Source organism: Ammodytes marinus (genome assembly GCF_949987685.1).
Source record: "Ammodytes marinus genome assembly, chromosome: 9".
In the NCBI taxonomy this organism is placed as follows: Eukaryota; Metazoa; Chordata; class Actinopteri; order Uranoscopiformes; family Ammodytidae; genus Ammodytes; species Ammodytes marinus.
Window position 1 is genome coordinate 2,843,626 of NC_137213.1, and position 22,123 is coordinate 2,865,748.

General features: G+C 42.5%; 1 protein-coding gene across 2 annotated transcripts in view; it reads right to left on the reverse strand.

Annotated features, from left to right (window-relative positions):
- The window catches only part of agla (amylo-alpha-1, 6-glucosidase, 4-alpha-glucanotransferase a), a 41,470-nt gene extending 22,927 nt beyond the window's left edge, over window positions 1-18,543 (reverse strand). For both annotated transcript variants that reach the window (XM_080034587.1, XM_080034588.1), the window contains exons 1-10: window positions 18,453-18,543; window positions 14,400-14,527; window positions 10,889-11,099; window positions 9,509-9,678; window positions 7,942-8,145; window positions 4,976-5,157; window positions 4,036-4,147; window positions 2,237-2,363; window positions 1,524-1,626; window positions 856-953 (exon numbers count right to left, since the gene is read on the reverse strand). In XM_080034587.1, coding sequence (XP_079890713.1) covers window positions 856-953; window positions 1,524-1,626; window positions 2,237-2,363; window positions 4,036-4,147; window positions 4,976-5,157; window positions 7,942-8,145; window positions 9,509-9,678; window positions 10,889-11,099; window positions 14,400-14,487 — 1,295 coding nt within the window. In that variant the 5' untranslated portion in view covers window positions 14,488-14,527; window positions 18,453-18,543. The remainder of the gene's footprint in view (window positions 1-855; window positions 954-1,523; window positions 1,627-2,236; window positions 2,364-4,035; window positions 4,148-4,975; window positions 5,158-7,941; window positions 8,146-9,508; window positions 9,679-10,888; window positions 11,100-14,399; window positions 14,528-18,452) is intronic.
- Between the last annotated feature and the right edge of the window lie 3,580 nt (window positions 18,544-22,123).

Here is a 22,123-nt window from a genome sequence, read left to right on the forward strand (position 1 = left end):
CACACACACACACACACACACACACACACACACACACACACACACACACACACACACACACACACACACACACACACACACACACACACACACACACACACACACACACACACACACACACACACACACACACAGATAACAACAAAGAGATAAGACAAATTACAGGTTTCACATTAAAGTTGCACTATGTAACTTTTGGTGCATCATATAAGTGATCCTTTTCTAAGGTATATTCCCATTACTGAATAAACACAGGTAGATTGGATCCCTGGAACACTGTTTGAAGTTAGAAAGCTTCCTGAAAAGTGACTGTTTCACTGTTGTTGTTTACAGCAGCAGGGCCCACAGTTTGGTTTACAAACATATTCTAGTCTTACTTTTGGTTCCATTGGCCGAAAGAATTGTGTTGTTTTGTTGTTGATTTACCATGGTATAATTATTCAATACTAAGAATGTTCTGTTTTGAATTGTGTTTTGTAAACTGGCTGCAGGCTCTTTAAATGTAAACTAAACCCCTCCTCTGAACTGCATGGTGCACCTTTAAGACTGGAGGAGGAGAACATCCTCTTGTTATGACTGAAGTTATTCCTCAGTAAAGATCAAAACCTATTTTTCCGTCCTGCTAGTTTCTGTCTAACACAGTGAGGACATTCTCAGTAGAAATCCACATGTTCGTGAGCCTATGGGTCCAATGCACTGCCACACTACTAAGGTTTACCCCCAGCTGCCATCGTCCATAGAGAGTCAATCTGACCTAAACAGTATGTTAAAGAAGTCATTCTTCGATCTTTCAGGTACTGAATCTATCCCTTTCCCTCTGATCTCTCCTTAAACCCATGTCTTTAAATCTGTTACCTGGTAACCAGAGGGTTCTCCCTACAAACAGGACCCAGTTTGGGGCCGTGGTCTGCCAAACGCTCATACAATACGTTTCCCACAATGCAGTTGGCAGCCTGGAGGAAAGAAGAGAGGGAACATAATGAATGAGTTGTGTATTTTGGGAACATTTCACATGTCTCCAGTCCCCCACACTTTATAGTAATGCTCTGTAGAACCCACTAGGGGCCAGAGACACTAAGGGCGTGTTCACACCAGCTTTGTTTAGTGTGGTTGAAACAAACCCTGGAGCGTTTAAGCCCTGGGTGAGGTTCATTTGGGTTGGTCTGAACACAGTCTTTGGTGCGCACTAAACAACCAGACTCTGATCCACACAAAGAGGTGGTCTGGGGCCGCTTGGGAGTGAACTCTGGAGCGGATCATCTCTGGTGTGAACCCCATCCACACTCACCACAGGGAGCGTAGTATTAACACATCATGTCACCGTCTTTTGCATAATGTCTTTCATTAAATGCATGTGTTATTACATGAATGGCTCTGAGTGGTGCCAGTGATCTGAGCTGCTTGGTGTTTGAGTGTGGAGGCTTTTGTTTGGCTTTTTACAGAGTCATAAACCAAGCATCTAAAAGCAGAGAGCCCACTCAGACCTTTACATATAGAGGAGGTGCAGTCAGCAGTGAGCTCACCTGCTCATGATGCTTCTGCATGATGTGATGCTGCTCCTGGTTCAGCTCCTTCAGCTTCTGTCTCAGCCAACCACAACACTCCTCTATGTGCTGGGGGGAGGAGCTACAGAGAGAGGGACAGAGGTAACGTCAAACACAGAATACCCACACACTACATTCAGCTACATACATACATGTGTACTGTGCATACCGCACACAGAAATAACCTCTCCAGTGGCTGCCGGGTCAGCATTACTAGTGAGTGAAGGGGCCTGTGCTTGTCAACCTGTTCACACTTGTCACAGTGGGTAGCTGTGTCACAAGAATGCTGTGTTTGTGTACAGCATGTATTCCTGCTTTGCTACTTTATGATTCATGGCTTAAAATGGATCGACAAACATTGTTATATTTGAAAATCTTCTTAAATTCCTTGTTCCTCACGTTTTCAAAACTAAAAGAAGGATTGTAATGACATCAATGCGTGTGTCGTATTACGACGTGATGATGTATAGGCAAGAAGCAATGGTGCCTATAGGCCCTGATCTTTAGGAGCAGTGTGAGTGCAGGCCGGGCCAGGCCAGCGGGGATGGAGGGGGTGGGGGGGGCAATTGTGTTTAAGCATGGTGTGTATCAGCTGGGCCCAGTGTGAGTGTGCCCTAAAACAGAGAGAGAGAGAGAGAGAGAGAGAGAGAGAGAGAGAGAGAGAGAGAGAGAGCTAGACTACTAACACTGACCTGTGAGGAACAAACATCTCCAGAGCACAGTCCATGTCCACTGTGCTGCCAAAGCGACGGAAATGTGGGTCCTGGACTATAGTCAGGCCCTTCTTCCCTCCAGTCTTACTACAGTCAGGCTGGTATCCTACAAAACACACACACTTATTTATTTTATTTTACATTTATATAATAATTAGTGCTGTCAAACGATTAAAATATTTAATCGCGATTAATCGCATTAATGTCATAGTTAACTCGCGATTAATCGCGATTAATCGCATTTTTATCTATTCTAGCCTAAATGTCCCTTGATATCTTTTTGTCTCATAATTTTTTCTAATTGTAATGCTCTTATCATACACATTCTCTACACCCTTGTAATTCAGTGTATTTCTTCTAAAATATCATAATTTGCAATTCAGTGCAAATAGCCCACAATGTAGATCTCCCTCCCTCCCCCTCACCTAACAGCATACACAAACATAATTGGAACTTCTTTTTTTATTTAAAAACCAAACCATAAAACAACATAGGGTATATAAAATAAATGAGTATTTAGGCTAAATTAAACTGGTTGTTGTAGGCCTAAATGTTTTGGGAGTCTTTCATCCACGGCTTATTTCAGACTGTGTGGAGTGGACATAGTAGTTTGTGTATGTGGGGTGGTTGCTATGGCGCTGCTGCAGCCTTCAGTCGCCCTTCGTGGTCAGCCCTGCGGTCAGCTGCACAAGCCGACCCGGCAACGATCAGCTGTGAGAGCACCCACTGTCCTGCTCCACCAGCAGATCGGAAAAACGTGCCGGTTAACGGTGGAAATAAATCGCTCGCTTAAGCGATCAATGACACATTAAAAGAGGAATCTAAAAAGTGCGTAAAATAAATAAAATGTTAAGCTGAATGTTGTGCCGTGTATTTTTTATCATAAAGAGCAGTGTATGTCTACTACATATTTAATACTGTGGTTAACATTTTGAATGAATGCAGCCCCCATGCCTCAGTGTCCCCCCAGCTGCTCCAGACGGAGACAACTGCCCTTTCGCAGTCCCATGCAGCGCTCCTAAGTGGCCGGTGTGTGCACTATTGAATCAGTGCTCCTACTCAGTTGCACACCATAAGCTGCACATTTTTAAGTGATTAATATCTTTATTTCGGTCAGAGCAAACACTGCATTTGTATTATCTTCTAATAATTGTCCAACAAAGTCATCGGCTACCCGGCACAGCCTGCACTGCGAGTCCATGCTGTTTACAAACTTGCGTACACGAGCTGAGAGCTGGCGTGGGATTTGAGCGTATCCTACGCTCACATCCATATTGATAAATGCTGAGGTTTGCGTGGAAATGTGCGTACACCCACATTTCTGGTCTACGCACGGTTGATACATGAGGGCCATAGTGTCCATATTAGCAGTGCTGCATCTTTCTATCCAACGAGTACAGCCACAACATTTGTCTTAGATGTTGGAGTGCTGTGCAGAGCTTTCAACTACACACAAGATGTCTGCCCGTAAGGGGGTGTTATCCACATGTATCACTAGTCCCCATCATGTGTGTCTGGCCTCACAGATATGCTTCTATTTGAATCAATACAGGCGTTTACAGAGGAGCGTATTTGTACGACCTATACACAGCAGTTCAGTGCACCTGAATGCATCATGTGTGGACACTGAAGCTGCTCTTTCTATGTGTGTTGCAACCTGTATAGAGTTAAGAAGACTACGATGATGAAATACTTGACTGATACAAGGGCTGTAACGATATGACGATATGTTGGTGTGTGGTTACAGCCCTGACACTGATACAGTAGGGGGTACGAACCGTTTTGTAGCAGCGCTCTGAACCGCTCCACAACACTGTCCACCTGGACCTGGAAGAACTCCCACAGCTTGGCCTGAGGGAACACATCCTGCCACAGCACGGTGCGGATGGCCTGGCACACACACACACACACACACACACACGCATGCGCACACACACACACACACGCATGCGCACACACACGCATGCGCACACACACACACACACACACACACACACACACACACACACACACACACACACACACACACACACACACACACACACACACACACACACACACACACACACACAAAGTGTTCAATCCATAAGGTACAGTAAGCTTACAGTCAACTATACCAGTTTTATTGTTAGCTCAATCAATCCCTCACTGTGTCCTTGCACTACCTGTGTGTGTATTTGTGTCTCAGGTGTTGCTCTCTTCACTGTGTGTGACTCTAATATATTTTACTATATTGTATTGTTGAGAGGAGCCTGGGACTTAAGAATTCCATTGCCAATGACTGCTGCTGTAAACGATGTCATCTTAAGTTGTGTACTCAGACAAAGAACTTTCAGAGTTTTTGCTTATCAAGTCTCAAATTGCCTCCACTGAAGTAAAGCGAATCAGAGACGTACTGTACTGTATGTAGGCTTTAAATGCATTATTTCCTTATGTTATCCTATAGTTACTGTGTGTCTTATTATTTTCCATCTTTTATGTTTATTTTAATTTCTATTTTAATGCAAAAGACTCCGTGCATAGCATTTGGACTTTGAGCTGCATTTCATTGTATGAAAGGTGCTATACAAATAAAGTGTAGTATTATTATTCTATAATTATATCCCATGGGTTGTTGTGTGTGTGTGTGTGTCGGTATCTCTGTGTGTGTGTGTGTGTGTGTGTGTGTGTGTGTGTGTGTGTGTGTGTGTGTGTGTGTGCTGAGCTGTGTGGCCTCACATTGAGATGGCTCTCCTTGGTGATGTCAGCTGGCAGGCCTTTAGCCTTGTAGCGGCCCTCTGCCACCCTGGTGGTGAGGTGCCAGATGGCTCTGTCTAACACCCAGGCTGGCCTCAGGTGGGGGGACGTCACCAGGTTGTAGCCACACTCTGGATGCTCCTGGATCCACACACTGTTAGAAGCTGGAAGACGAAGAGAAAATACGCAATCAAAATCACGCACCACATAGCATTTTATTTTTATTTTTAAGTTTCATTTTAAAAACCTGTTTTCACCTAAATCCCCTTTCTTCCCCATTCTGATGCTCGGTTTAACTTCAGCATGTTGTCTTGACCACGTCTACATGCCTAACTGCATTGAGTTGCTGCCATGGGATTGGCTGGTTAGCTATTTGTTTTAACAGGCAATTGAACAGGTGTACCCGATAAAGTGTCCGGTGCATACATGTCATCCATTACTTAATTCATATTATGGTTCATAATAGGTTGTTGTTTACATTCCTGTCATTTTTTGTAGCGTGTGTAGAGATCTATAGATAGACAGTACCATCAACTATTCAGTCAGCCGTTAACCTTTAAATCAGACTCCTTTGACTGACCTTTACTGGCCTTTAATGTGACATGGAGGGAGCATTTGCTGATGAGGGTGGACTGTGACTTTTCTTTCATCTTCGCGCCTGTGTGTGTCAGTGTGTGTGCGTGTGTGTGCGTGTGTGTGTGTGTGTGTGTGTGTTCAGTTCTTTTCCATCCTATTTCCTGCTTGTGAATGTAGTGTAGCACAAACCAGTTTAGCAAAGATTTGGATAGATCACAACCCAGTGAATCAAAAATAAATCACCTAATCTGTCCTCGCTGTGTTATACATGAGTGTATTCCTAATGTCTTAACCTCATGTCATCACTGTGCGTGTGATTCTTAATGAGTGAGGTAAATCATTGAACAGTGCAGATGTTAATGCTAATAAACGTCTGTTCTCCATTATTGTGAATAGGTGGAGTCTAACTGGTGGAAAGGAATTGAATCGAATGTCATGTTGTTGTTACCCTATATTGTCCATTTTCTCACAAATGTTACTGAGCGAGAGAGAGAGAGGGCGACAGAGAGAGAGAGAGAGAGAGAGAGAGAGAGGGCGACAGAGAGAGAGAGAGAGAGACAGAGAGAGAGGGAGACAGAGAGAGAGACTGGGAGATTATATAGTCTTAGTATTTGAATCAACTTAACCACAGTCCTACGCAGAGTTGTTAGTTATATGTTGGATGGATTCTGGAACATATTTTGCCAGTGAAACCTTAATAAATGAAAGTTATGAGCAACGTCAGACACTGGCTCCACATCTCACACTTCTCTGCACACACATTGACACATCAGTGTCTTCACTTCACCCTGTTAGGAGAGGAGTGTATCTCTGACAGGTCTTATGTAACTACACAGTTCCTGGTTAAACTTATGACATAGTCCCTACACTGGAAAAAATGACAACTGTCTAAACTAGATTTAGTATTTTTGATACTAAAACTGCCTACATTTGAGCTAACTAATTATATTCTGTTGAGGTAACTTATCATTCATATGTAATGTACCTTTGGGTTTTGAGTTCTACATTCTAACAATTCCAAAAAGTAAAGTAAGTTGTGCCAACTTATTATTTTTTTGTTCAATAAGTTTCTCAGACAGGTTTGAGAAACTGAATCAACATTTTGAGTGACTTGCTTTTGTTTTGTTTGTATGACAGACAATTACAGTAGTTGGCAGAGCTGTTTTTGCTTGAAATTCTTAGTATGTAGTATGTAAAACTCAGAATGTTGAGGTTGTGTACATAATATTAAAGATACACTTTCTTATATTAATGATGAGAGATGAACAAGAGATAATGAGTTGGCTCAACCGTCTGAAGTTTCAAAATCATTGGATCTGATCTGATTGGATCTTGTCCCTTGGCCAGATAAACTCATTTCACATTGATTATATACAGTAGAATAAGGTTAGTGAACTCAATGTAAAGGGAAAGGCCTCTGGACTCCTGACCCTACATTCATGTAAACACCTGGTCAGCCCTTTAACTGTAAACAGGTCATAGTCAATGTTAACTCAAAGATATCATAGGCAGGTGTTGCAACTGCTCTTTAAAAGGTGGAGTCAGCGCTTCTGGAGACTATCCCTGCGTTCCATACTCTTTCTTTTCTCTATTCTACATACTACATCTGACCATAAAAATGATCTGGTTAGGATGCAGTATGTATGCAATTGGGACAAACATTTACTTTCATCATAACATTGCTCCTTGATCTTGCCTCTTGATTTTATATCCGTTGCATCCCTGTTTGTTTTCATATGGAGGCTCCGTCGATGTGACGTCACTTCCAGTGCGCAATGGATTGTGGGTCAGAATCGCCCAAATAGCATGCTGTTTTCAAAACTAAAAATCTCGGCCAGATGTAGTAGACATCCTAAAAAACATACTAAATCTGGCCACAAGAATTGGGACATCATACATTTTCTTCTACTATGCTAAATAGTAGATAGTAACGTTATTGGAACGCAGGGAAATCAGTGAATATCTCCAGTGATTATCACAACAAAGAGGCCCCCCCCCTTTTTTGCATTTCCTTTGTTTACATACCAGTTTACAGAGCCTAGGCTGTGTATTAACACCAGCTTTGTCTTTCAGTACACTCACAGAACAGACAGGAAGCAGATTGTGATTCACTGATTTGACTAAAAGTGAATGGCTTACCCCACATTTAAGGGAACAGATGCACTCCACACACTCAGCAGTGTGAATATAGAGAGCCACACACACACACACAGACTCACACACAGACACAGACACACACACACACACACACACACACACACACACACACACACACACACACACACACACACACACACACACACACACACACACACACACACACACACACACACACACAGACACAGACACACACACACACACCAGTCACTCACCAGTGTGATTGTACACCACATCTGTGATGCACAGCATGTTCCATTCTTTCTGGAGCTTGTCCACCAGCTTGCCCACCTCCTCCCAGCCGTAGCCCTCCCCCTCTGGGCTGAAGTCAGGGTTAAGGCTCAGCTGATCAGCCAGGGAGTAACAGGACCGCGACTCTCCCAGAGTCTGAAGGGGCGTGAGGTGGATCATGTTGTAACCTGTGAGACAAGCACACAGAAACATGGTGACTAAGCCCCATACTGGTTTTTATTTTATCAAGAAAAGTGTTATTTAGTTCCACAAATGGAGCGTTATGAGTGGGTAGGGTGGTCGACCCGCAACTGCAGGGTCGGTGGTTTGATCCCCCGTCTCCCCGCCACTTGTCCAAGTGTCCCTGGGCAAGACACTTAATCCTAAATTGCTCCTGATAGTTAGCCTGCACCCTCCACAGAGTGCTGTAGTAATGGCTCGGGTTAAAGGAGTAACCAAGCCCCATACTGTTTAACATTACTACCAATAATAACAACGGGTCCTGTCTAGCGGACTATAATACTGTTCTGTAAGCATAGACTGGCTGTCAGTGATCCATTGAGCTCCCAGGTCTAGGCGGAAGGTCACAGACATTCTCTTGGAGTCAGGGACACTGGTTTGAATAGCTACACAGATAACTCTGTCTCGTCACTGTGGCTGCCCACCAGGCTGTGGAATGGACCTCCCTAACATCACCAACAACAAGCTCAGCCAGTATGCAAAATTCACTTTTACATGTTGTCTATATTAACATGGGTCCCCAGTGTATCTAGAGACTTCCAAAGTATGATAAAACAGCCCTCTCTCTTCTCTCCCCCTCCTTATGACATTAAGTGGAGAAGCCACGCCTCTTCATTACTAACCTAACTTAGCACTACCTCCACCTATGATAAGCACACCCCCAGATACCCCTGAATCTACTCCAGAAAAATAATGGTGGCTTAAAGAGACAGGCTCTTAAACGGAGGGTTTCAGACAGAGGCTGAAGAGACCAGATTCAGCAATGGCACTGTGAGAAATATAAAGTTTTTTTGGACACTACACCATGAAAACAGTTTCTAGTGGAAACCCACATTACAATTTTGAAACTGAAAATGAACCGAATATGTGACCTTTAAAATTCGATTCAGCTGCTAATTTGTTGACATGAACTATAAAACAGTATCCCCACTGCAGGCGCCTGTCTGCAATGCATTCTCTATGGTAGGACGCCCTAGCAGCGCGCCAATTAAAAACCGTTGAGGTTTAAACGCTCCCGGCGCCTCACGCTTTTAGGAGCGCTCCGAGCGCTGTTTGTTAAAAACATTAGAATTGTTGAAGAAAAGCGCTGCTCAGCAACGTTTCTTTTTTTTAACCACCAGCGGTTGGCACAGAGCGCAGCGAGAGGAGCACAGAGAGCTCCGCCTTTAAAAAAAACCTGTCTGATGGACACAGCCCTAACTCTTTATGTACTGAGTTGATGGAGTAAATGTTAGCCTCTGCTAATAATGACATGTTAATGAGATGTCAGCGCCCACTTTCTTAGCATGGCACTGACTCATTGACACAGACCTGCCTCCTTGGCTACTCTCAGCCTGTCCGGCCAGTCGTCCAGGTGTCCCAGGCATTTGGACAGGTATGTCTGGATGGCGATGCAGTCCAGTGGGAGGACGTGGTTGTCTGCTCCCACGCGGAGGACAGGGTCCACCACGATGTAGCCACTGCCCGACCGCTCAGCCTCTCTGTGGGGAAGGGAATCACATGCACAAGGCTGAATGGAAAGACAATGGTCACAGGCAAGGTGAAGAGGTGCTTCTCATTACCAGCTCACAGGTGGATTAAAGGTGAAGTCAGCGATACTGGAGAAGGTTTTAACAGAAGTCAGTCTTTTGCTGTTGCAGTGGGGGCCAGCAGGAAAACGCCTTTTCTCCATACATATATAAATGCTGACCCTAAAAATTAATATCGGTTCAAGTGTACACTTGTTCTAGGTTTTTTCTTCAGTGCGGATTTACAGACTGATATGCTGTACTACAAGTTGGTGTAGTAATACATGTCTGGACTAAACTTCAAAAAAGTGCAGAAATGTCGGCATCAGTCCACAAAACAACAGTAAAACAATCTTTACAATTGAACCGATATTTATTTTTAAATAAGCTTTTGTATATGTGGCGAACAACAGTTTTTCTTCTGTCCCCCTCTGCAACAGTACAAGGCTGACTTCTGTTACAGCCACATCTGCCCAAACTCCTTATAGTGACTGATGGCCATCTCCATTAGGCCAGGACACACCGGCCTGATAATCGGCCATCGGACATGGTCGGAGAGTCTGGAGGGGGCGGGACACAAATCTGTTGGGTGTGTTCGGTGACGTCGGCCGTCGTAGATGTCGTTAGGCTTCTTTTCAGCCACGGCAGCGGAGCAGATATTAGTTTCACTTTTGTCAAACATGATTTAGGAAGCTATCAATAAGATCGGAGAATGTTCGGATTGTTATGTAGGCTAAACACAATCAGCACACAGCATTAGATTGTCCGTGCATAACGTTTTCACATGTTTTCAGAAATAGTCAAGGTAGTTTGGACGAGGAGCGGCCACAGGTGTGTGTGTGTGTGTGTGTCTGCAGCATGCATTCTCTCCGTTATAATAACAGCCTACATTATTAACGGCTACTTAATGTCACCCGGCGCAAGCGCAGAACGTACGGCAAGTCTGTAGTGGGCTCGGTGTGTTCTTCGCATTTTTTTGACCGCGTCGGGGAGAATGGAGCTGCCTGCACCGGCAGACTTCATTTTCTGGCGACGGTCGGAAGTCGGACCGGTGTGTCCTGGCCTTTAGGTAACACACTAACTATGCATAAGTACCTCATACAATCACACTTCAAAATACTGAACTATCCCTTTAAGACATAATAGCATACTGTCCTGGAGATGGAAGAGTTGTTTGTCTTACCCATATCCAAAGTAGTACTGATAGGATCCGGCTATCTTCAGGTCCAGAGAGCAGTACTTATCAGAGTCATCGTCCCTGCCTGTTGGGTAGTTCCAGGGCAACACACGGAACTGCTTCCTATCAAAGCACTGTCCATCCAGGGGATAGTTAGTGTGAAGCCTGACCTTCCGCCCCTGGAGGCTGGGACCCAGGCGGAACTGGAGCTCAAACCCTGAACACACACACACACACACACACACACACACACACACACACACACACACACACACACACACACACACACACACACACACACACACACAGTTGGACTTCAATCAACATATGGCACGTTTACATTTATATGGTTATGTCACTCTTTGTATCCATTGTACCTTTTGAGTAAATATATTTATTCGTGTCTTACTGGCCTTTAATGGTCTCATCTGTACTGGGACTTACACGCACGCCCACCCACCCACCCACATCCCATCTGTGCTGTAACTTTGTCACAGGACAGGACAATCTCACTTTCAACACACAACCACAGAGAGGGAGAGAGAGAGAGAGATACAGAGAAAGAGATACAGAGAAAGAGATACAGAGAAAGAGAGAGAGTGTTCTATGAAATAAACAAAAGAAATACCTCACACGCACGCACGCACGCACGCACGCACGCACGCACGCACGCACGCACACACACACACACACACACAGTCACTCAAAGGGAAATTAGCCAGAAAAGTTCTTGATCCTCTAGAGTCCTGACCATCACCAGGCTGGGTCTATATTTAGTCCTGTTTAAGAGGCGGCCAACACAATCCCTATCAGGTTCACAGGGCTGTAAATGTCAAGTGGAACCCTCCTGCTTGTTGGTGGGCTGCTCCACTCTATGAAGAGTGTGAGGGGCGCACACAGGCAAGGCAGCAGTAAGGTCAGCTAATGATCAGATGCAACATTTTGTTAGCCTCATAGCATAATTGCCTAAATCATATTTACTCTACTCTACTTTTACTCTACATCTACTCTATTCTACATCTACTCTCTACATCTACTGTACCCTACTCTATAACCCTTAAATATGACTGAGGCAATCATGCTATTAGGCTAATGAAAAGTAGATGTAGAGTAAAAGTAGAGTAGAGTAAATATGATTTAGGAAATTATGCTATGAGGCTAACGATTTGAGAGCGTACAGGCAGTGGTAAAGGAAAGAGGAAGCCTGTTTAAAGTGTGTTCTTCCTCAACCAAGGCCATTCAACTAACTCAGTAACTCTAACTCAATGACTGCCTCTGTGTGTATCTACTGTATATGCTTACTGTATACTTGAGCATTACACTGGTCGCCAGTTTAAACACACTTACATTTTTCAATCAAATATTTCCCTCAGCCAACTGTTCCAATTCTGGAGGGAACAATAAGGATGTTGGGCTTTGAATATGGGCACATTCAGAAAGGTACTGAAACATGTCCAGCTCAACAGTTTGAACCCAAATCATGAACCTGTGTTTCCCACAAGTTCTTCAAAGGCCTTTGTTCAGGCGGCCATCTTAACTATAATGCGCTGCAGGAAACACTGTCAACATACATTGATTATTAAGCGAATAGGCAAGAGCCCTCCATCGGTCAGAAACTGCAGTTATTAATATCTTTCAGTTGGCAACAAGTTATGTAACCTTAACTGATGTGCTTGTTTCTTAAAGGTGAAGTAAGGGATATATTTATGTTAATATACATGTTGAATTGCTCTATTTTTATACAGTGATCACTTATATAGTGTGCGCATTTCATAAAGCCGATCTCTTAGTCACCTGCTCTGTATGTAATCGGCAAATAAACTTTTCTGGGGTCCCACAACTGATATCCAATCAGAAGAGAGAACGCTACAAACCGGCACGCGTCTCACTGCCGGTGCACTCGCAGAGCGACAGATGGGTGAATGTGTATGCGCCTACTGGCGGAGCAGATAAAAATCCTTCCTATTGTCTGTTTTGATGGTTTTTATCATGTTTTATCGCACTTACGGACCTGAGATAATGCTAGCTAACTCGCTGCTTGAAGACCGCAGTGCATTAATGTGGTGACGTAGGGACGAGGCAGGGGACTGCTAACTGCAGTAACTGACAGGAAGTTAGCTAAAAGAACCATTTTGCTTACTGAACCTTTAAACATCCATGTCAGAAGACATATGCTGTGGTTTTGGAAAGGTGAAATTATTGGCCTGCATAAAAAAAAGAAAACTACTCAGGAGAAGATGAAACTACTAAAAATGCGTTAAAGAGGACCTATGATACTTTTTGACTTTTATGACCTATAAACGTTGTTATAATGATTTATAGTCATGTTTAACCATACTAGCGTATCAAATAATTACGTACATGCATTTCGACGTATTCCCTGCTGACCGTCTGGGGTGGCTATGCAGAGCACTAAACACTATGGCAGCCGGTCGAGCCGAACTCGTTCAAATTTCCGGATAGTTTCTGTCACGCTCGGGTTGTTTCTGTCATGTTTCCATATATGGTAATGCTGCCGCTCAGGCAAGCTCCGGCTGCATGCCCCCACCTTCCTGAAAATTTCCCGCTGCTGGAAGGAAGGTAACCAATCACAACGGAGTGGGGTTTGCAGCAGGGGGGGGAGGGGCGGAGAAGCTCAAAGCAGTGTGTAGAGAGACTGCTGTGCTCGCTAGGGTAAGAGGAAGAGTGTCCCGAAAATCTACATAGTTTTTTGTGATGTGATTCGTGTCAGGTTGCTCTATAGCAGTTTTTAATAAGAAATTAAGACCAGAAAAGTAGTATAATAGGATCTCTTTAAGAACTGTCCAACGCATTATTAAAACCTGTGTATATAGTGGTGAACCGTCATCTTTGAGGAAGAAATGTGGTTAGAAAAAAATCTTGCATGATCTTGATGGAAGATCACTTAAAATAAATAAAATTATTTGGTGGAAACAAAATTTTAAATATCGACAGTAGAACTCCCGGCTATGTTTAATAGTGAAAGTAAGAGCATTTCCACAAACACAATGCAAAGAGAACATAAGGGATATGGACTATTCAGATGTGTAGCCTTCAGACAACCACCTATCTTTATATTATCATTATACAATACTTCAATTTGCAGGGAGCATACAGATTGGACTCTGGAGCAATGGAAAAAGGTTGTGTGGTCTGATGAGACCAGATTGACCCTGTTCCAGAGTGATGGGTGCATCAGGGTAAGAAGAGAGGTGGATGAAGTGATGCTCCCATCATGCCTAGTGCCTACTGTACAAGCCTGTGTGGCAGTGTACAGTATGATCTGGGGTTGCTTCAGTTGGTCAGGTTCAGCAACCTTATGTGTCAAATAAAGCTTATGAAAATGTGTTAGGGCGAATATGTGCCGTAATCAAAGCTAAAGATGGTCCAACAAGATATTTGAGTGTGTGATTTTTTTTGGGCGGGGCAGTGTATGAGAAGTAACAGTACAGAAGCAGGGTCCTACTCTATCATACCAGACAATGCACACGCCGATATGCTTTGAGACATTGGTTACCTTGTTCAAGCCTGAACAGATTCCTCTCTAGATTCTCCTTCTCGTTAAGCATTAGGACTCTGATCTGCTTCAGGTGTTGCGGCAACATCTTAGGAAGATCTCTACGCGGTGAACTGATCCCTGGCCCCCTGGGAAAGAGGAAAGTACATGGTAAATGGACTTGACTTATAGCGCTTCTTAGCCGATTTTTTTTCATCCCCAAAGCGCTTTACAATTCGTACCACATTCACCCATTCATACACACAATCATACACCGATGGTAGAAGCTGCCATGCAAGGCGCCCTCTGAACCATCGGGAGCAATGTGGGGTTCAGTGTTTTGCCCAGGGACACTTCGACATGTGGCGGGTAGGCGGGGGATCGAACCTCCGACCCTGCACTCCAGAGGACGACCGCCCTACCCACTGCGCCACTGCCGCCCCCGAAAGTACAGGTTACTCAACAAAATGAAATGGAACCTTTATTTCAAATGACTTTTTAAAATGAATTAAATAAAACAAGATCAAAAGCCAACATAACACACACTAGAACCATTTGAAAAAGGATAGGAAGAAGCCTAGGCTTGTCAAGTCCTAGCCCCCCACCACCCCCCCCAGCCTTAAACTATTTCTCTACCACAAAACCCTTGCTATTAAACTAATGTTCAGGCTCCTATTGGGGAAGTCTCTCACTTTGCCGGGAGGAAGAATATAATTGAAAGTATGTTGGCACAGTGACAATGTGTTTGTGCAACACATTCAAACAGCCTCTATGGAACAGACCAGCTTTGTTTCTTTGCATCAGACTCTACAAGTTGCAGGAACTAGTCAGTCACTATGGTTGCGTTCCTAATCTCATACTCTTTCTTTTTTCTATTCTACATACTACATCCGACGATAAAAATAATCTAGTTAGGATGCAGTAGGCATACTATTGGGACATACTTTACTCTCTTATTTCATCATAACATTGCGCCTTGATCTTGCCTCTTGCTTTTATATCCGTCGCATCCCTGTTTGTTTTCATATGGAGACTTCGTCGATGTGACGTCACTTCACGTGCGCACTGGATTGTGGGTCAGAATTGCCCAAATAGGATGCAGTTTTCAACACTAACAATCTTGGCCGCATGAAGTAGGACATCTGGGTACTTCTAACCATCCTAAATCTGGCCACAAGAATCGGGACATCCTAAATCTTCTTTCTACATACTATATAGTAGAAAGTATGCGATTCGGAACGCAACCCAAGTTTTCTTGGTAGAATCTCAAAATGTGCTTTCAATCAGCAGGTGTCAACCCAAATCCAGAAAAACCTATTGGAGATTTTGGGGCAACAGCACTCTCTACAATCATTAATGACATTAAGGCCCCAGTGCTGGTGATGTCATGTTTGCACTGACACAGTTGGCCAAATACATTACAACTTGTTCTTTTTAGGAAATCTTCCTTACAGTTAAGCCACCATCTTTTGTAATACTTAGGTAACTGATCACTTCTGCTCTACTGTTTACAGCTGTAGGTATGCATAGAGCATATATATTTTTCATCATGTGAGTTGCACCAACAGACAACATAGCCACAATCTATATAGCAGGGCTTCGTTGACATCGTTGAATAGTGCGATGATGATATCCATTGCAATAATTTAACAAAAAATACTAAATACTTAAATATAGAGAGTTTACCCTTGTAATGTCTTTCTGCTTTGACTTGACAACATAGACCTCAGACAGGCTCAAGTCAAATCAACAGTGCTCACACAAATCATTTACAACTGGTTTATTGTCTGATCATGCTGCCTTTTCTTTACTCTATGTATATATTTGACTATCATTATATTGCTGCTCTGTACTCCATTGTATACTGCATTTTGATTCTTTTAATTATCAGTTTTGCCCCCATCAGTATTTGATCTTGTTTCTGACTTGTTTAGTTTTTTGTTGTTGTTGTTTTTAAAAAGCCTCCTGTGGACAGGAGGCTAGCATAAACTAGCATTAATGCTAATACACTGAAAACAATGCATCTGGTTCGTCCAATGATATTGTCATGTCCATATCAAATAAAAATCTACTACTACTACTACTACAGTAAGTATCCTTTATGCATATTGTTCTGCCAGGCATAACAAAGCACATCACTTTAGTCCGACCCAGTAGTTGAGTTCAGTGGACTTCATCACATTGGCATCGCTATCTGTGGTGATACACACTGGCTTTTCTTCATGTAAATCCCATCTGGCTAACACATAATCCAAGAGCTATATTTTTACATCTATGCCCTTTACCATCTCAACCACTAGCGTCTACACAATATCAACATTGGCGATAATGCTTCACTTTCGATACATTGTACAGCATTTTTAATGCATCATAAGAAAAATAACAAAGCTTGGGGTCCAAATCCTTTGTGACTGAACTTCAGATGCAGCAGCCAGCTATAGGTCAAGTTATGACAACATAACCAGAACACAAGATGCACTCAACAAAATGAGCAGCATTCGCACAAGATGAAACATGTCAACATCTAGGCCTACGTGACTAACCCTGCGTTCCAATATAGATACTTCCCTACTATTTAGTGTGCCAGAAAAAGATTTAGGATGTCCTAATACATGCATTGTAGTATGCTGAAACATTTTCAGTGAAAATACATAAATGCCCCACTAACTCCAATAGCACTATTCGTCTTTATTTTTGACATTTCTCGATATAACGAAAATAGATCTTCCTTATCTGATTTATTTTGCTGTCCTGTGGCAGTAATACTCTTCTGTACTTTAGTATGTAGTGAGGTAAAAAGAAAAAGTATATGATTTGGAACGCAGGGAATGAGTTGACTGAGACATGCAACGTGCAAGCTGTTAAGTATGTACTTTAACCGCTGCTAAATACTGAATAAGACACAGTTTCCTCAGTCAGTCAGTTGGTGATCAGTCAGCAGCCTTTGCAACCTTTTTAAAGGTAAAGGCTGGCTCATTTCACCTTCTCAAATGTACAGTTTAATGACAACAATCAAACATTAATGATCAGCAACCTGATCTAGAAACTGCATTGCAACTGATGGTCTGTTACACATCTGGCATGACAGCAGTCAGTGGTGCAATACAGTTTGTTTTATTTCGTCAAGCACTTCCTGGATGTCCCTGAAAGCACCCTGAATAGCAGCTGTTTCTATGGCCCTAGGTTTACTACAGGAAGGTTATAACTATGAGCCTACCACCTCTGGTCAGAGTGGGTTCTAGAGTTGTGGTTCTAACTGGAGCGGGTGAATGCATCCACAGTCACTGAACCCTCTGAGCATGCGCAGTGCCCGAACAGAGCAAGGTCAGGAATCCAGCCGTTAATGTCACACACACTATTTATAAAACTCTTCGCCCCAATGTTCTGCCTGCACGGTACATATCGGGTCCTAACATGTGACAGGCGCTGACACACAGACGTACAATCACATCAGGATGACAGGTACGCCACGGAGATGCAGTGAACCTGCAACGCTAACGTCCCGGACTGCGGCTGGACTCCGAATTCCACTCAAAATAGTTCTAATTCAAATGTTGCCTCGCTTAACAGCATGCTCTTGTTCCTCATATAACCTACTGGAAAGCCCCAATTACGTGAACTGGAGCTTCGCAACCATTCGGCATACGTGTCATTCACCAAAACGCAAAATGCACCGTATTTCAATAAAACAACAGCATATCAAGTGTGGTACATCTTGTGCCACAACAAGCGGCCCCCTGTCATATTCCGCTGCAGTGGGCGGTGCCTTCAAGTTGAATTACTGAAGGAAAGAACGAGTGGGTCATTCATTTCAATCTGACAATGTATGTTCCCGTATTAGTGAGATGGCATTGTAAAGCCGGGTTATCAACAAAAGTACGAAAAGCATCACGTTAATATATGAGTTAGGCTACTGTTATAACGGTAGCGGTAGTTGAACTTATGATAGCTAACGTAGGCTACGTAGTTGGTCATATCTTTCGACCTGCTAGCCATGTAGCTTGGAAAATAAACTGTTAGCTTATTGATTTGACAGTGCAGAGACGCGTATAAATGTGCACCCCCTCCCCTCACCTGTCAGTGTCTTGGTCAGTCACAGCAACAGGAGGAGGACAGTTTGGTAGAGACTGCTCTGTTGTTCCTGCATGGAGTACCACTGAACTCAGGGGGCGTGGTCCACAGAGCAATTACCGTAATAACCTGAGAAAATGGGAACCAAAACAGTTGATTCCTTTTTTTTTATTGAATGGAAAAACTTTGTTCTTGTACCTACTACCGTCTCTACCTGTTGATCATTTAGTGCCTTGCTCATGGGAACTCCAGTGGTGGTGCTCAAGTAGGCTACACTGTTTTTCCCTATAAATCACTTGCATTTGAATTCAAACCTAACCTAGAGCAGCCATACCGACATCTGTAGGCCTATATAGCCAAGAATAGGCCTATTATACAAGGCTATTTTTTTTGGTTATTATTTATCTAGTGTTTTATTTTATTTTTTTATTTAACCTTTATTTCACCAGGAAGGTCCCATTGAGTTACAGTAACTCTTCTCACAGGGAGTCCTGGCCAAGACAGGCAGCAGAAAAGAAGTTGCAGAATTTGCACAAGGCCACACACACACACAAACAAAGTACACCACAATTGACACTATAATGCTAAAATTACACTTCATAACAGGCTATATAAAAACAAGCTAATACATACAGTTAAAAAAAACAAATAAAAAATAAATAAAAGGCATCAGGTTAAAAACAGTTGCAGTGTTCTTTTAGAGCTGATTAAAACATGTTTTTAAAGGTACTGAGTGGTGGGAGTGATTCCAGCTTTAGAGTGGCTTGAAGTTCATTCCAGACCTTTGGTGCATATGATGAGAAAGCTGTTGTACCCAGTTGTGTTCTTGTTAGTGGTGGTGTGGTTAATAACATATATTCTGATGACCTTGTTTTGTAAACACTGTTATGGAAGGAAAGCAAATTTAAAATGTAAAGGGGTAGTTTACCCATTAGTGCTTTCGCAATAAAAATCAGTGCATGTAGTTTCCTTCTAAGGGAGAGGGAGGGCCATTGTACAGCCTCATACAGAATGCAGTGGTGAGTTCTAGCTGGGGCACCTGTGATGAAGCGCAGGGCTGAATGGTAAATTACATCTAGTTTGTTTAATAGCGATGAGGAAGAATGCATATAAATGAGGTCACCATAATCTAATACTGATAAGAAAGTGCTCTGCACTAACCTTTTCCTTGCTAAATGAGGAAAACACTTTTTCATGCGAAAAAAGAAACCCAATTTAGGTCTAAGTTTTTTTAAAAGGCTCACAATATGGACCCCGAGAGACAGCTGATCATCAAGCCAGATACCTAAGTATTTATAAGACGATACTCTCTCTATTATCGTACCATCCTGAGTTGTTAAAGTGATGTTTATTGGAGAGCGTGAACGGGTAAAAATCATTGACTTAGTTTTTGTAGCATTTAGTACCAACTTTAAGCTTACCAGAGATTTTTGTACTACACTAAATGCAGACTGTAAATATGTAATTGCTTCACTGACTGATGTGGCAGATGTATACATAATGGTATCATCTGCGTAAAGATGAATCTTTGTTTGCTTTAAGTCCCTACCTAAATTGTTTATATAAATGGAAAATAAAATGGGGCCCAAAACTGACCCTTGTGGGTCACCCATTTTTACTTCCAGCAAAGATGAGGTACAGTTATCCAATGCCACACACTGAGTTCTACCACTCAGGTAATTAGTGAACCAGCTTAATACAGAGGTACTAAAGCCTATACTTTGCAATCTCTGCAGGAGAAGGTGATGGTCCACAGTGTCAAATGCTTTAGAAAGGTCAATAAATAAAGCAGCACAAGACTTATTGTTATCTAAAGTATGTAAGATATCATTTGTAACTGAGGTTACAGCAGTAATTGTACTATGTCCTTGTCGAAAGCCAGACTGAGTGGGATTCAAAATGGAGTTGTCAAATAAGAAATGTTTTAGTTGCTCATTTATGAAAGACTCAAGCAGTTTGGCCAAGACAGACAGTCTGGAGATTGGGCGATAATTATCTAAAACCGAAGGGTCTCCGCTTTTTAAAAGTGGAAGGACAAATGCAGATTTCCATGACTTTGGGATAGAACCACAGTGTAGACTAAGATTGAAGATGGAGGAGATAGGGCTAGCAATCAAGTTCGCAGCAGTTTTAAGAAAATATGGCTCAATCTGGTCTGGCCCAGCAGACTTTTTACAGTCCAACCCCAACAGGGCCTTTTGTACTTCCGCGGCAGATATTGGAGTGAAGTTAAAATTATTTAGACTTTCATTAGATGAATCAATGATGGAGGTTCCACTATCCATGGGGGTGGCTGGAAGTGTTGACTGAGTATCTCTTCCTGCATTAATAAAGTACTCGTTGAAAGTATCTACCATGCTTTGTTTACCCCTAACTTCACCATGGCTTGTTGTAATGAATTCAGGGATAGCGGGAGGTGGCACATCACCTGAAGAAGATTTAATAGCTTTCCAAAATTTTTTAGGATCACTGAGGTTTTCATTTATTAAATTCAGATAATACTCACTTTTTGTAGTTTTTATTAGTCTTGTGCATTTGTTTCTTAATACCCTATAATTTAACCAACATTTGTCATTATTATTTCTTTTTGCTTTTATCCATGCTTCATTTCGTTCTCTAATTGCAGTTGCAATGCTGTCATTAAACCAGGGGTTGTCTCTGCCCCTCACTCTATATCTTATAGTAGGAGCATGTTTATCAATTATGGCTAAAAAAGTCTTCTTAAAATAATCCCATGCCGGTTCAACATCATCCATAAAACACACTAAATTTAAATCACTTTGATAGATGTCATGAAGAAATGCTTGCTCATTAAAGCGTTTGTAATTTCGTTTAAAAATAAACCGCGGCTTGGTTTTAGTCATTTTACAATAATAACTAAAGACTAAACACTATAAGTGTTTATGAGATAACAAAGCACTCATCAGGCTACTTAGACTTTTAGCCTATGGACACTTTCTGAATATCACCTGTAATCAACTTGTTATCTCAACATAAGAGCCTATAATATTAAAAGTAATAAACGGAAACCAATTTTGAAATCCCTTGATCCAGCCAAGAGAGCAGAATTTATCTTTTTAAATATAGGGGCATGGCCGCTTTCGCCTTCTGTTCCAACCCTCACATAGCATCTACTACATTGACGTACTACTTAGAATATGTTTCTGGTTAATGACGGTATGCTTGTAATGCCGAATGTTAAATAATCGGTTTAATCTTGTGTATTTACAGAAATAACAGAAGAATGGTAATAGGGTATTGCTGCCAAAATGCACATGAAGAGTCTCCAATTGTATTATTTCTGTTGCACAATTTCACGTACACAGTCACATCAGGTAGACAACCACACACACACACACACACACACACACACACACACACACACACACACACACACACACACACACACACACACACACACACACACACACACACACACACACACACACACACACACACACACACACACACACACACACACACACACACACACACACACACACACACACACATCAGGTAGACACACACGCACAGACAAGGGACTTACATAACCTGCTGGCACTGCAGTGCAGTTGTTGGGCAGACAGAGAGCAGCGCCCGCAGGCCCGTACTGGAAGAGCACCATGGCTAGACAAATAATGAAAGAATGATGTAATCCCTTGACATAGATATAT